Source organism: Capsicum annuum, chromosome 4 (genome assembly GCF_002878395.1).
Source record: "Capsicum annuum cultivar UCD-10X-F1 chromosome 4, UCD10Xv1.1, whole genome shotgun sequence".
NCBI lineage: Eukaryota > Viridiplantae > Streptophyta > Magnoliopsida > Solanales > Solanaceae > Capsicum > Capsicum annuum.
The window spans coordinates 210,207,704-210,220,212 of NC_061114.1; the positions used below are offsets into that span (position 1 = coordinate 210,207,704).

General features: G+C 34.1%; 1 protein-coding gene across 1 annotated transcript; it reads right to left on the minus strand.

Moving 5' to 3' along the window:
* Positions 1 to 7,053: 7,053 nt before the first annotated feature.
* LOC107867470 (protein PHOSPHATE-INDUCED 1-like) lies at positions 7,054 to 8,294 on the minus strand. The gene has a single exon (XM_016713723.2). The coding sequence runs from the start codon at positions 8,155 to 8,157 to the stop codon at positions 7,201 to 7,203; it is 957 nt and encodes a 318-aa protein (XP_016569209.2). The 5' UTR covers positions 8,158 to 8,294; the 3' UTR covers positions 7,054 to 7,200.
* Positions 8,295 to 12,509: the final 4,215 nt, after the last annotated feature.

Sequence of the window (12,509 nt, forward strand, 5' to 3'; positions counted from 1 at the left end):
GTTGTTGATAATCTTAGTGTCTACAATACAAAACTGGTGCTTTTCATCTCAATGTTGATTTTGTTTAATGTGTTTGTTCTGATTTTTAAGAGTTTATAGTGTCATTTGTCCATCACTGTACAAATATTTCATGAGAAATTGTTCAATATGATACTCTTTTCTATGGGTTAAAAAAGGGAGTTTATTCTAGAGATGGTTGGAGTAGGCTAGTCAATAACCGAAAAAATTGAAAAACTGAATCAAACCGAACCAAACTGACGGTTATTTTCTTTTTGTGGTTTGGTTTGGTTTTAGAAATTCAAAAATCGATTAAATTAATTTTGGTTATGATTTTAATCACTAACCGATCCAAACCGACCCATGAACACCCCATGATGCAGGCAGTTAAACCTCACTTCTTTCAATTTTGACGTGACAAAATTGTACTTATATTTACAAGCACGTAACGTTATACAGTATGCATTTATATACTTCCTTCGTTTCATAATAAATGAATTGTTGGATTTTGGCACAAAAATTAAGGAAAAAACATTATAGACATTAATTTAACACAATTTTTCATTTTTACCCCAAAAAAAGAAAAAGTTGACCTTGTAATACCTTTTCAAAAGTTAATTGATTGTCAAATCATAAGGGTAAATTTAAAAAAAAAAATTCAATGATTCACTTAGTTTGAAACACCAATAAATACCCCAACAATTCACTTATTTTGAAACGGAGGGAGTATTACTTATATTTGAAAAAATTCTCAAATTTTATATTGTAAATCAAATATAAAATGTTTATTTAAAAGATAAACAAAATATACACTTAAAACAAATAAAAATAAAGATCGCAGATTTAAAAAGAAAAACAAGCTCAAAAAAGGAATTGATAATTATGCTTCTTTAGTTTTTTCTTTCAACTTTTTCTTTTTTTATTGAAACCAACTTTGTATGAACTAATTAAATGTATGTATTGTAACATGAAGAAATGAAAGAAATGAAATATTAGCAAACAAGGAATAAACCAGTCATTGTTTTGTTATAAAATAATTTTGTGACACTATATATAGAAGAAAAATATGTCACGCCCCTTTTTACGTACTCTAAAAAAGGTTATTGTTTAAAGTTCGAAAGGGTTTTATTATTTAGGTGACAAAATGAAAAAAAATTATTTGTGGGTTGACTGATACCCCGAGGGATAGATTGAAGCCAAACCTCATATCCCTGAGTGTGGCCCGGATTATCCAAACTTTCTTTGAGTGTGTTCACACCTAGCTTTGTTGCATGCTTTCAAAACTGCTCATACTTGCTCTCACCTAAGGCTTGGTCCTTGAAGTACTCAACATCCTTCAGAAGATCCACTGCTGGTGGCACGTCGTGCAGCCTACCCAACTGGCGCATTACCCTAGAAGGACTGTATGGTCTAGTGCAATTGAGCCCTAACATAACTAAAGGGAGCTGCGTCTGACAACCCAACAATACTATCTTTGGACGAAGCCACAGATAAGTCCACAAAATGTTATCCTTGGTTCTCGACTCAAGAAATTCAATCCAAGCGTTGACTCCCACGGGTAACGAGAATTTATCCAAACGCAACCTGGGGTCCATGGCTTTCACTCGATTGGGAATACAACGATCTAACACGTCTGGCCTAACTAAAGAAGGCGCATGCAAATGCTCCATCATCCATTACTGCAATATCAGGTTACTGCCCTAAAAAAATCTCCTCTCCCCCTTCACTTCGGTTAAAGCCTCATATATTTCTGTTAAGATCATGGGTATGAGAGTGAACCTGCCTTTTTGATTAATGCCCTTGTCGTTTTGATCCTTATGAAATAGGGCCATCACCACAGATTGCAAACGAGTATTGATACGTCTTTCTTCTAGTGGAAACACTAAAGTACCTAACAAAGCGAGGGTGAAGACTTTAAGACGCTTTCTCTCCCACTTCTCCTTAGTCACATGAAATTCATCCCAAAAGCAATCAAAACCTTCCGAGGGCCCGAATTTAGCGAACAAAAAATCTAAGGAAACCCACGAATCACTTAAACAACCCAAACGGATACCCTTACTTTTTAAACCACAAGACTGCAAAAATCTCATGCCAGTATGATTTCGTGCTCGGATCATATCCTTCTCGATATAGGGCAAATGCAACAAACCGGATATTTCTGCCAAAGTAGGAGTCATTTCACATTCCCCAAACCTGAACACCAAACTACTTGGATCCCAAAAGGTCAACAAAACCTCTATTAAATCTGGACGAGGGGTAACATGCAGAAGTTCCGTAAGATGACCTAAGATTTTAATCAGTTTCTGCTGATCAACATAGTTAAACATTTCCCACCATTTGATTAACTTTTTGGGCACCTTGACAACCATCAGAACTCTAGACTTGGTGGACAAATTCATCCTGTAATAACACACAAGACGTTATCTCAAAAATTCGACAGGAGTAGAAGATTCCCAACCCTTGGGATTTTCGACGCAAACATATGTCGATGGGACAGACCACATTCATGACTCCAATTTACCGAACAGAAGTACTGAGCGAGATCAGTCTACTTGGCTAACAACTCTAGATTACGGGGCGAGAGACCTAGGCTAATAATAAGACAAAGGCCAACACAAAGAATACCGGACCCACCGAGGGTTGCCTACGTATCCCAGCCCGAGGGAAGGGAATCAGGTATGCGTAGTTCATCCAGATTGGACAATTAATGATTAACTAATAAATTGACCCTAACTTAAGAGAGACTACCAAAAACAAACGAAAAAACTTTTGGATTTTCAGCTAGACACTTTAACTAAGACTGACACCACCAATTATGAAGAAAAAAAAAATCTTTTTGATATTTTGTTTTTGACCAATAAGTAGAAAAAGCAAACAACCCCCCCCCCCCCCCCCCCCCCTTTTTTTTTTGTTGAACTTACAGTACCTTGAGAAGATAAACATAAAAAAAAAAAATCTTTTTGATTTTTTTCTTTTTTGGATCGTGAAGAACAAAAGCCATAAAGAACTCTAAAATAAACTACGACACTCCTTTTGATTCATTCTTTTCGACTCACTTTTTTTTCTTATATATATATATATATATATATATATTCTCTTTTTTTTTTCCTTTTTCGTTTTTGGTTACGCACCTTACCCCTAACAATTTTTTTTTCAAATCAATCCGTCAAATGACCATGTTACCCTTAAAGATGCAACAGTTAGCACGTAGAGATGCTTTAAAGGTGAGTCTCCTACAAAGGGCCATGTAGGTTCCACTAGGTCTCAGTATGATGCAAATAAGCATGACCTAAAGGTTGACCTATGTTGTGGTTCACTAACAAGGCTGTTTGGGGGAGCGTATGGTCGATAGTGGCTGCTTTGCTTTCCACCTACTCCATAACACCGACGGCTCCCCCCTTAAAATAAGGGTGACTCAACTAGAGGTTGTGTACAACACGTGTACTACGGGCTTGCTGCAGAAAGAAGGCCGGGGGATGGACTCATGATGACAGGTATAAAGCGGTAACACATAGGATAAATACTATAAACAAAGAGCACGAAAACGCACAAAAGTGAAAATAATACCAACAATAATCACAAACAATACTTATACACTCGTAATGCCAAACAAAGCCGATACGACTCAAAAATAATCTCGAATTCTCAACCATCCCCAGCAGAGTCGCCAGAGCTGTCACGCCTCTTTTTACGTACTCCAAAAAAGGTTATTGTTTAAAGTTCGAAAGGGTTTTATTATTTAGGTGACAAAATGAAAAAAAATTATTTGTTTCGAAGAAGGATTGTTTTTACATTTTTTGAAATCAGAGTCGCCACTTGGCATAGTCTAGTGTGCCAAGTCACCATTAGAAAATCCTTTTCAAAACCATTTGACTCTTTAAACTGGTTTGCGAACAGAGATTCCGGCTAAGGAATTCTGTTGACCGTAGGGAAGGTGTTAGGCACCTCTCGATCCCGTGGTTCAACTAGTTCGCTTGGTAGAGTGTATCGACTATTTTTTGGCACTAAGAAATGTATAAACCACACAAAAAGCACGCAAAATAATCAAACAAAACAAAAACAATCCAAAATGTAAAGTTCAGTCCAATTATACAGTCCAAAAAATAAAAAAATACGAAAATATAAATCCTATTCTAAACTAAATCTAGACTAAACTCCAATGTCTTACCTGATGCCGCGGGCCTTCATCATGATCATTTTCCGCCAACATGATACGTCGGGGCATTCCCCGGTGAATAAATACAAGTGATCTCGGGGCATTCCCCGGCTAAATGAATACATTTGAATTTAATAAGCTAAGAAAATGTTCAAAACACACATTCAAATATTCAAAGCATTCGATCAACACATCACACCCAAATTTTGCCTACTCGAACCTATATTGCCTACCCATTTCAGCACATCGCAAATCTATCACATTAATGTTTATTCTGAATTAAACAAAAGACAACAAAACGAAAATTAATCTACATTCACCTTTTATCAATTTCTCAATTCCACCCCCAGCTAGCTTCGTTTTACCAATTACATCAAAGTTACCCCAATTCGTTTCATATATCATCGAAAAACACACCGTGAGCACAAAAATCATGCCATCATAACGTCAATAAAACTCACCAACTACGATCACATCATACATAATCACAACAATTAAACACATTTAAGACAATGACAAGAATATAGAGTTGAGGGATGGACCTTAAACCGCTCTTTGACCAATATTATTCGACAAGATAAAGAAAACCCGCCTCCGACAACCTCGACTTAAGCTCCAACGACAAATCTCAATTTTATTCCGAACAATTAGCGATGAATTCGGAGCTCACGAACCAAGACCTCGATTCAACGAATTCAACATGGACCCGACAACTCGATAAAATTCATAGAAAACGAACATACCCAAAAGACCAACGATTCAAACTGAAATTTGTGGACTATTTTGACCTCGGATTCTGCTACTTACCGGAGTTTTGGAAAGCTCAGACAACGCCGAAAGATGGATAACAACCCAATTTTAAGGTAACCATGGTGTTTTTCGGAGAACAGCTCGGCAAAAATGCTTATCCCGACTTCTCCCTCGCAACTCTCTCTCCCTCTCGCAGCTCACTCTCCCTCTCTCGCAGCTCTCTCTCGCAATTTTCAGTGTGTGGGTGGAACTCGTGAATGGCCCAAAATCCTCATCCCCTTCTCTGTTTGTATTCAATGAATAAGAGCCTGGAATATTGGAACCAAAATATGGTGTATATGTTCCAAATCCGTGATTTTATTTGGTGAGAGGAGTGACGTGTGTTTGGTAAGGATGAGTGATGATGGAGAGTAGTTTCTGTGAGGGAATCGTGAGGAAGAAAGAAGAAGAGAATGGAATGCTGCCCCCTTTTTTTTTTTTTATTAATGGCCTCCCTCAATATGGTTCTTTTGTGTGTGTGTATATAGGCTGTGAGATGAGGGTGGGGTAGTGAGGTAGGGTAGGTGGGGTCACGTGGGGTAGGGGTAGGGTGTGATGTGTTTTATTTTGATTGGGTAGGTTGTTAGGATAAGATGTAGGGGTTAGGATAGGATAAGATTTGTTAGGGAGTTTGTTATTCTTTGTATTTTGTGAAGGTATAATAACATGGGTGAGAGTACACGATAGGATAAAATAAAAATGGGTAAAAGTGAATAAAAATTGAACTTTAAGAGGACGAAATCACGTGTCTACAAGATATATTCTCGTCACATGCGCATTCATAAATTGATGTTTATGAATTTTTATAATAACTTTAAATTAAAATATAACAATAATTAAGTTCATAGTAAAATATTTATGAATATTAATGATTTATTGATATATATATATATACACAATTTGAACAAAATTACTGAGTTTCAGTGAATTATAAGCATAGCTCCAGAATTCTTGTAGCACTTCAAACTAAGAGGAGACATATGGTTGGTGTTATTATGCATCTTAATATTAAAATTTCAGTTTATATGATAATTTATGAATATAAAGTGAAGAAAGTGGTGTCATTATATTTTGATAACTTTTGTAACTTCTTATACTTTATTTGTCTATTAGCTACCACATTAAGTCTTGTAACTCACCATATTATCCTTTGGTGTTAGTGGATATAAATTATAATAAAAGATGACCATTAGTTCTTGTAACTCAATTACCTCTACTTTCATGTAATTTATGTAACATCAAGACTATTCCTCTACACATATTACTGTCTGTCATTCATTCTATTCATTAGATGGAAGTGTTCTACACCTATAAATAGTGGTGTTTCTTTCTTTGTGTACATATATTAGAGATAAGAAAAAAAAATAAGTGTTAAAATTATATTAGTAAAAGAGAGAGTACTTAAAATAAAGAAAATATTCTAAGTCTCCAACTATATTCACTATACAAAAGAAAATAACTATATTAGTTAAAGAGAGGGTTGAGACAAAGAAAAATATTCTAAATCTTTAATTATATTCACTATACAAAAAGAGTTCTAATATGTTGAAGGAAGGTGTCCTTATGGTGGAGTTTTGGACTCTTCAACTAATTCGGAGTTGCTTGAGTTGTAATTGTTGATGGATTGTTGTATGGATCGGTGTATCTTATACCGCAGTAGACTTGAATCTCCTTAAAGAAAGCAAGATACACACGCCTCAACCAAAAAGAAAATTATTTTATTTTTTTTACTTTTTTATATTTTCAATTATATTTTAATTATTATGGTATATTATACCAACACATGTGCTAAAAGTTAAAAATTATAGAAGATTTTTTTAATATTATCCTTGCTAATAAAAAACTATCGAAGCTATTTTGTTTGCCTTAAGATTTAGTTTCAGTTCAATTGGGAGAAAAATATGACATATTAGAACAACTTTGGAGAATGTATGTATTGAAACATTTCGAGACTACGTTTTTTTTTTTTTTTTTTTTTTTTTTTTTTGGCTGATTCTCCAAACCAAACAAACACCTGCTTTATTTTTACCATTATACATTATTGTTGCATTAACCTATTTTGTTAGAGAAAGAAGAACTCCTAAATCAATTGGGGGATGAAACCAAGAAGATTAACATTAAGAAATATTCTCTTATATTATCATATCTCAACCAAATGAACGAATAAACAAATCTTATACTATGATGCTACTCTATTCTCAATAATATTATTATACTAGTATTTTGTGAATACCGGTGCTCACTCTATGGTCTAAACTCTAAATCAAAGTGGAGCATGAAGATGTTGAAGGATCATATAAAGCTGGAACCAAGTACTTTCTTCCGTTGGTACCGTGTGCATTGTAGCTTGCACCTGTAGTCTTGTCCACCAATAAATCTCCGGCGTAGCCGGGGAAAGCGCCCTTGGCATAGACACCAGGGCAAGCAGATGCAGCCTCCAATGGCGCGTCTGCTTCGCCCTGGTAGTACCCATTTCCAAATGGGTTCGTGGCAGTTCCAGCTAATAAGCTAGCCAAATTGATCACCATACCATCAACACCCACATCATTGTTTGGCGCACCCACTGGTGCGCTCTGTGGTCCGTAGATGGGCTGGTGGAATGGCCAGGCGCAGTAGCCAGGACATAGGGTCTCTGAGTTACCAACCCAAATATAAGCAAATTTGTAAGTCTTGCCCTTAATAACAGCACCTTTAGACGACCCATGAGTTCCACAACGATTGACGCAGAACCCATCAACAGCAACATCGGAAGCTGTCAATACAACGTTAATAGCATTTCTTTGTTCACCCTTTGATGCCAATTGAACGATTTGCTTCTGAGTCAATGATTTTCCTAGGGAATAATTTTCTAGGAGCACTTGTTTGCCCAAAGAGAGGGAAAGGGTGTTCTTAGAGTTGGCAAGATGGTAGTATTTTTCAGTGGTCTTCCACCATTGGGCAACAGAAGGATAGACATTAGACGGAGTCGAAGTGGAAAGAGAAGTGATGAAATCGGATACAATAGCTCTTTGGGATGGCTTAAATTTGCCATACCAAATCAGATTAACATTAATTTTGCCAGAAAGAAGTGCACCTTTGTGGTACTTTAAGAGCTGCATCTGTGGGTCTTGGACTAAAGCAGTGAGTTTTCTCGAAGCAAAACACACATTAAAGAAAGAAATAACTAGAAAGAGTTTCAAAATGAGATGGGCCGAATTGGAAGTGAGCGGAGACATTGTTTCCTTTATCTACTAGAAGTATTTCTTTGTTAAGAGAAGCTCAAGTATTGAGTAGTTTGGATGGGATGTTGGAGAAGAGAGGAGGAATATATATGGTGCAGTTGAAAGAGAGGACGCATTACCTGTTGCGAAGATGCGAAGCAGGAGAAAAGTTGACTTTTAAATAAAACGCGTTGGCATTAACTTGTTCTAGCTGTGTTACATAAGGGAGATGGAATAACTTTACCGCCAACTAATAGCGGTTACTACTTCATTACTGTGCCGGCATCAGTTTAGTAGTATGAAAATATTTACGAGGTAACATTTGGGATTTAGCGTATTTTCGCAAAACAGAGCAATGTACATAATTACATACACTAACTTATTTCAAATGAAAGATAACCAACCTCCCCAAACATAACCTATTACCAAATGTTAGCTGCATTTTTATATTAAATTAAAATATTAAAGTGCATAATTCTATAATTTTCTATTTGTGTTGAATGTCTATATTCATGGCTGTATTAAAATTGCATTACTTATATTAGTTTGTGGTAGAATATGGCCTTTAATTCATTGATTGTTGGATGAAATTGCTCATCTACATTCTTGTAACCTAACATCTCATGTGAATTGCGTGAAAGTAGGATACTCCAAATTCGGGGGTCAAAGAATTTTAAAAAACGTTTTTGGTTGAAAAAAAATGTGATTGGGGATCCCATTGAATTGAACTAGGTTTATGAATCTAAGAAACTTATGTAACTTATGTATCATTAAGACTTTTATCTACCTATTTTACTATCGACATTCTTTTTATCCATTACAAGAAAGAATTCTCCACCTATAAATAGTGGCGTTTTCCTTTTTTGCATGGAAGGATGAAAATTATTTGAATTGTGAAAAAATATTGTAGTATGTAGCGAGATGAGAATTGTGAAAGAGTGAGTTGAGACGGAGAAAATATTCTAAGTTTTTAACTATACTCACAATATAAAAGAGAGTAATTATATTAGCAAAAGTGAGAGTTGAGACAAAAACTATTCTAAGTCTCCAACTATATTTACTATACAAAAAAGAACAATTTATATGTTGAAGAAAGGTGTTTTTGTGGTCGAACTTTGAACTTTTCAACTAAATAGGAGTGGCTTGAGTTGTATGATGTTGTTGGACTGTTATATCCTGAAGGAGACAAGTAAAGAGATATATTGTTGAATCAGTATAGATTATGCTAAATACCTTGTAAAGAGAGTAAGATATTTATGGCTCAACCTAAATATTAGTTATTCATTATTTGTTCATTTTATATTTTTCAGCTCTAATTTATTTATTGTGGTGTATTTGACCAACATCAAACACTCTCCAAAATTAAATAGTACTTCGTTTGTTTCAGTTTAAGAAATACATTTTATTTTTTAAAACTTTATTTATAAAAATTAACTGGTTGGAGGATCATAGATAGTTTATTTGAGAAAGAATTTTCTTATATTTTTGCAATTACAATAGTAACTTCCCAACTTGAAAATTATTCTTTAATGAAAATTTCCGGCATTAAAATTACCAAATATAAATTCAATTACAATAGAAACTTCCTAACTTGAAAATTACTCTTTCATGAAAATTTCCTGCATTAAAATTACCAAATATAAACTCATTAACCTTATGTGAAATAAATTCTACTGTTTCCGTTTAAAAAAGAATGACCTGTTTCGACTTGGCACAAAATTTAAAAAAATAAAGAAGATTTTTGAATTTTGTGGCCTTAAGTTAAAGTTGTGTCAAATGTATCAAAATATCATTTAATCTTGTGGTCCTAAACATGTCATGTGGAAAGTTGAAGTTAAAGTATTGCCAAAAAAGGAAAGGGGTCTTTCTTTTTTAAACGAATTAAAAAAAAAGTAGGTTATTCTTTTTCAAAAGGAGGGAATATTAACGAATGGAAAGAGTATATCCAAACAGGGGCGGATCTATTGGGGGTTTAGGGGTGGCATGACACCCGCAAACTTTGATCGGAAAACTGTGTGTATATATATATTTTGAAGAAAATCGGTATATTATTTAAGTGCCCCCGGTGCAGCAGTTGACGAAGTAGTGTTAGTAACAAACGCGCTGAAATTTCACGTAGTATACCAGAGTTCAAATCCAGACGCCAACAGTATTTTGTTACTTTTTGTTCGCTATTCTATTTTCTATAAGTTTTTTTTCCTCTTGACTTAATCTTTGTTTGACTTCTTTTTTGGGGTAATCTTTGTTTAAGAATTTCTAACTTAAGTGTAAAACATAATTGAAGATTCCTTCTTCCTTCAAATTTATAGTTAATCTCTCCTCGTAAATCTATAATATATTAAAAGTGGGAGGACTTTTAAAAAAGTAAATTGAACTTTTTATCCTTCGTTAAGTGAGTCCGCTTTAGACAAAGTCGTCTTATACCCTTTTTCCTACAATTAAATTCTTCAAAATAAATATACTAAATTTTTTCTACAATTAAATTCTTCCCAAATTTAACTTTTTTCCCTAGATTAAAACACCAATTTCCCCCCTACTTGATTAAAACACCCGTTTTAGGAAAAGTTAACCAAGTGATTATATTTGGAAAATGTTTGTTTACTATTTTGGGGCGTAATATGTGGACATTATTTTGGGAAAAAAAGCCAGCCAATTTTTTCTTCAAAGGAAAAGTTTGCCTATTTTTTAAAAACGTATTGAAAAAGGTTTTGGCAAAAAGTTTTTAGGCTTGCCTATTTAACCTTTTTTTGAGACATATTTGAGACGGTAAATGAAAGTACCCATAAATCCATAAATTTACCTTTAATAGGAAAACCTAGAAATTTTCCTTTAATAGAAACCTTGTCCATTTATTTTTAATATATTTATTATTTACTATATTCAATATAATAAAGAGAATTGTATAATTATTGAAGAATCAACCAAAAAGCGCCCTAAATTTTCCTACAATTAAAATCTTTTCAAATTTATCTTTTTTTTTCGTTTGTTTTTTGCATCCTATTTAGTTCCTACTTGATTTCTTTCAACCGGAAAACACCCGCCTTTTACCCTACTTGGTTTCACCAAAAAACACATCCAAATTTGTGTCCTCTTTGGTTTGTACATTTTGTCCTTTTATATAAACCCTTAAGTTTTTTTCACTGTTCATTGTTATAAACAGTTGCGATCTTTCATTGTTTTTTGTCTCAGCATAGTTTCAACAATTTTATTTTCAGGTTTTTGTCATTATATCATCTCTCCCTTTTGTTAATTTAAACACAATATTACTTGCTATGCCAACATAAATTGCTTAGCTAAAATATATGAATTAAATGTGCATTGTAAACCTAATCAGTATTTGTAGGTTCTTTTTCCCCTTTAACGTTATACTTGGATTTCCAATAAAATATTGGACATTGACTTCAAATTGTTTGATTATTTATTCATAAATCGTGATAAGATCTTATCACTATCATTTGGATCGAAACATTGATGAGTTAATTTAGCGCATTGAGTTTATTCAGAAGCGATTGTTGAGGCACTTCTCACATAAACATGATTGTTTTGTCGTCTCGATTCTCCACTCCAATCCTTATATATCCTAGCATCACCGCTATGCCATCATAGATCGGCTCTGTTGGTGTCAACATATTTAATTTGCATTCTTCTCTTGTTCTAAAAATCACGGTATTCTTTTATTTCCTGATTAATTCTTTTATAAGGTGAGTGTAACGTTTTTACTTTGGCATGTTTGAGATGACGAAGGATCAGATGCTGGTAGATTCGCCTTTAAAAGTGAAGTTTTGCTGTGGAGTTGATCGAGTTGTGCTTCGTTGAGTTGTGGTTGGTGTCCTTGGCCATGTTGTTTTGAGGTGCTTCTTTCTTTTTTTTTTTTGGTTAAATGTCTTTGTAGATATCATGTCTTAAATATTTCATTAATATGAGATTTTCGTATTCAAGTATAATTAGCAATTTCATGAAGTAAGAGAGACGTGAGAAGACATGCATATGCTAATAATGACTCACTTCCTCCTTTTGAATTTTGAATAATTCCCGCAATTTGTTGTGGACTTTGGATGCTATGAAAATGGACAAATTTCATGAAGAAAAAATAAAAAAGAAAACTGTGGGAGGAAGGGGAGTCACAGAACTTTTCGTTGATACAACATGCTATTTTTACCATTCATTCTCTTTCAGGATCAGTCGTGGTCTTCCAAACTTAATTTACCGAGAGTATGGATGAATCCCTCACTCCATCCATATGTGTAAAAGACACTAGCACTTTTCCATTATTCCTTCAAATTCATCAAAATAAGTGAGTTTTTTCAAAATTTAATCATATATGTCAATTGATCAAATTAAATTAATTATTATGAATCTTTATAATT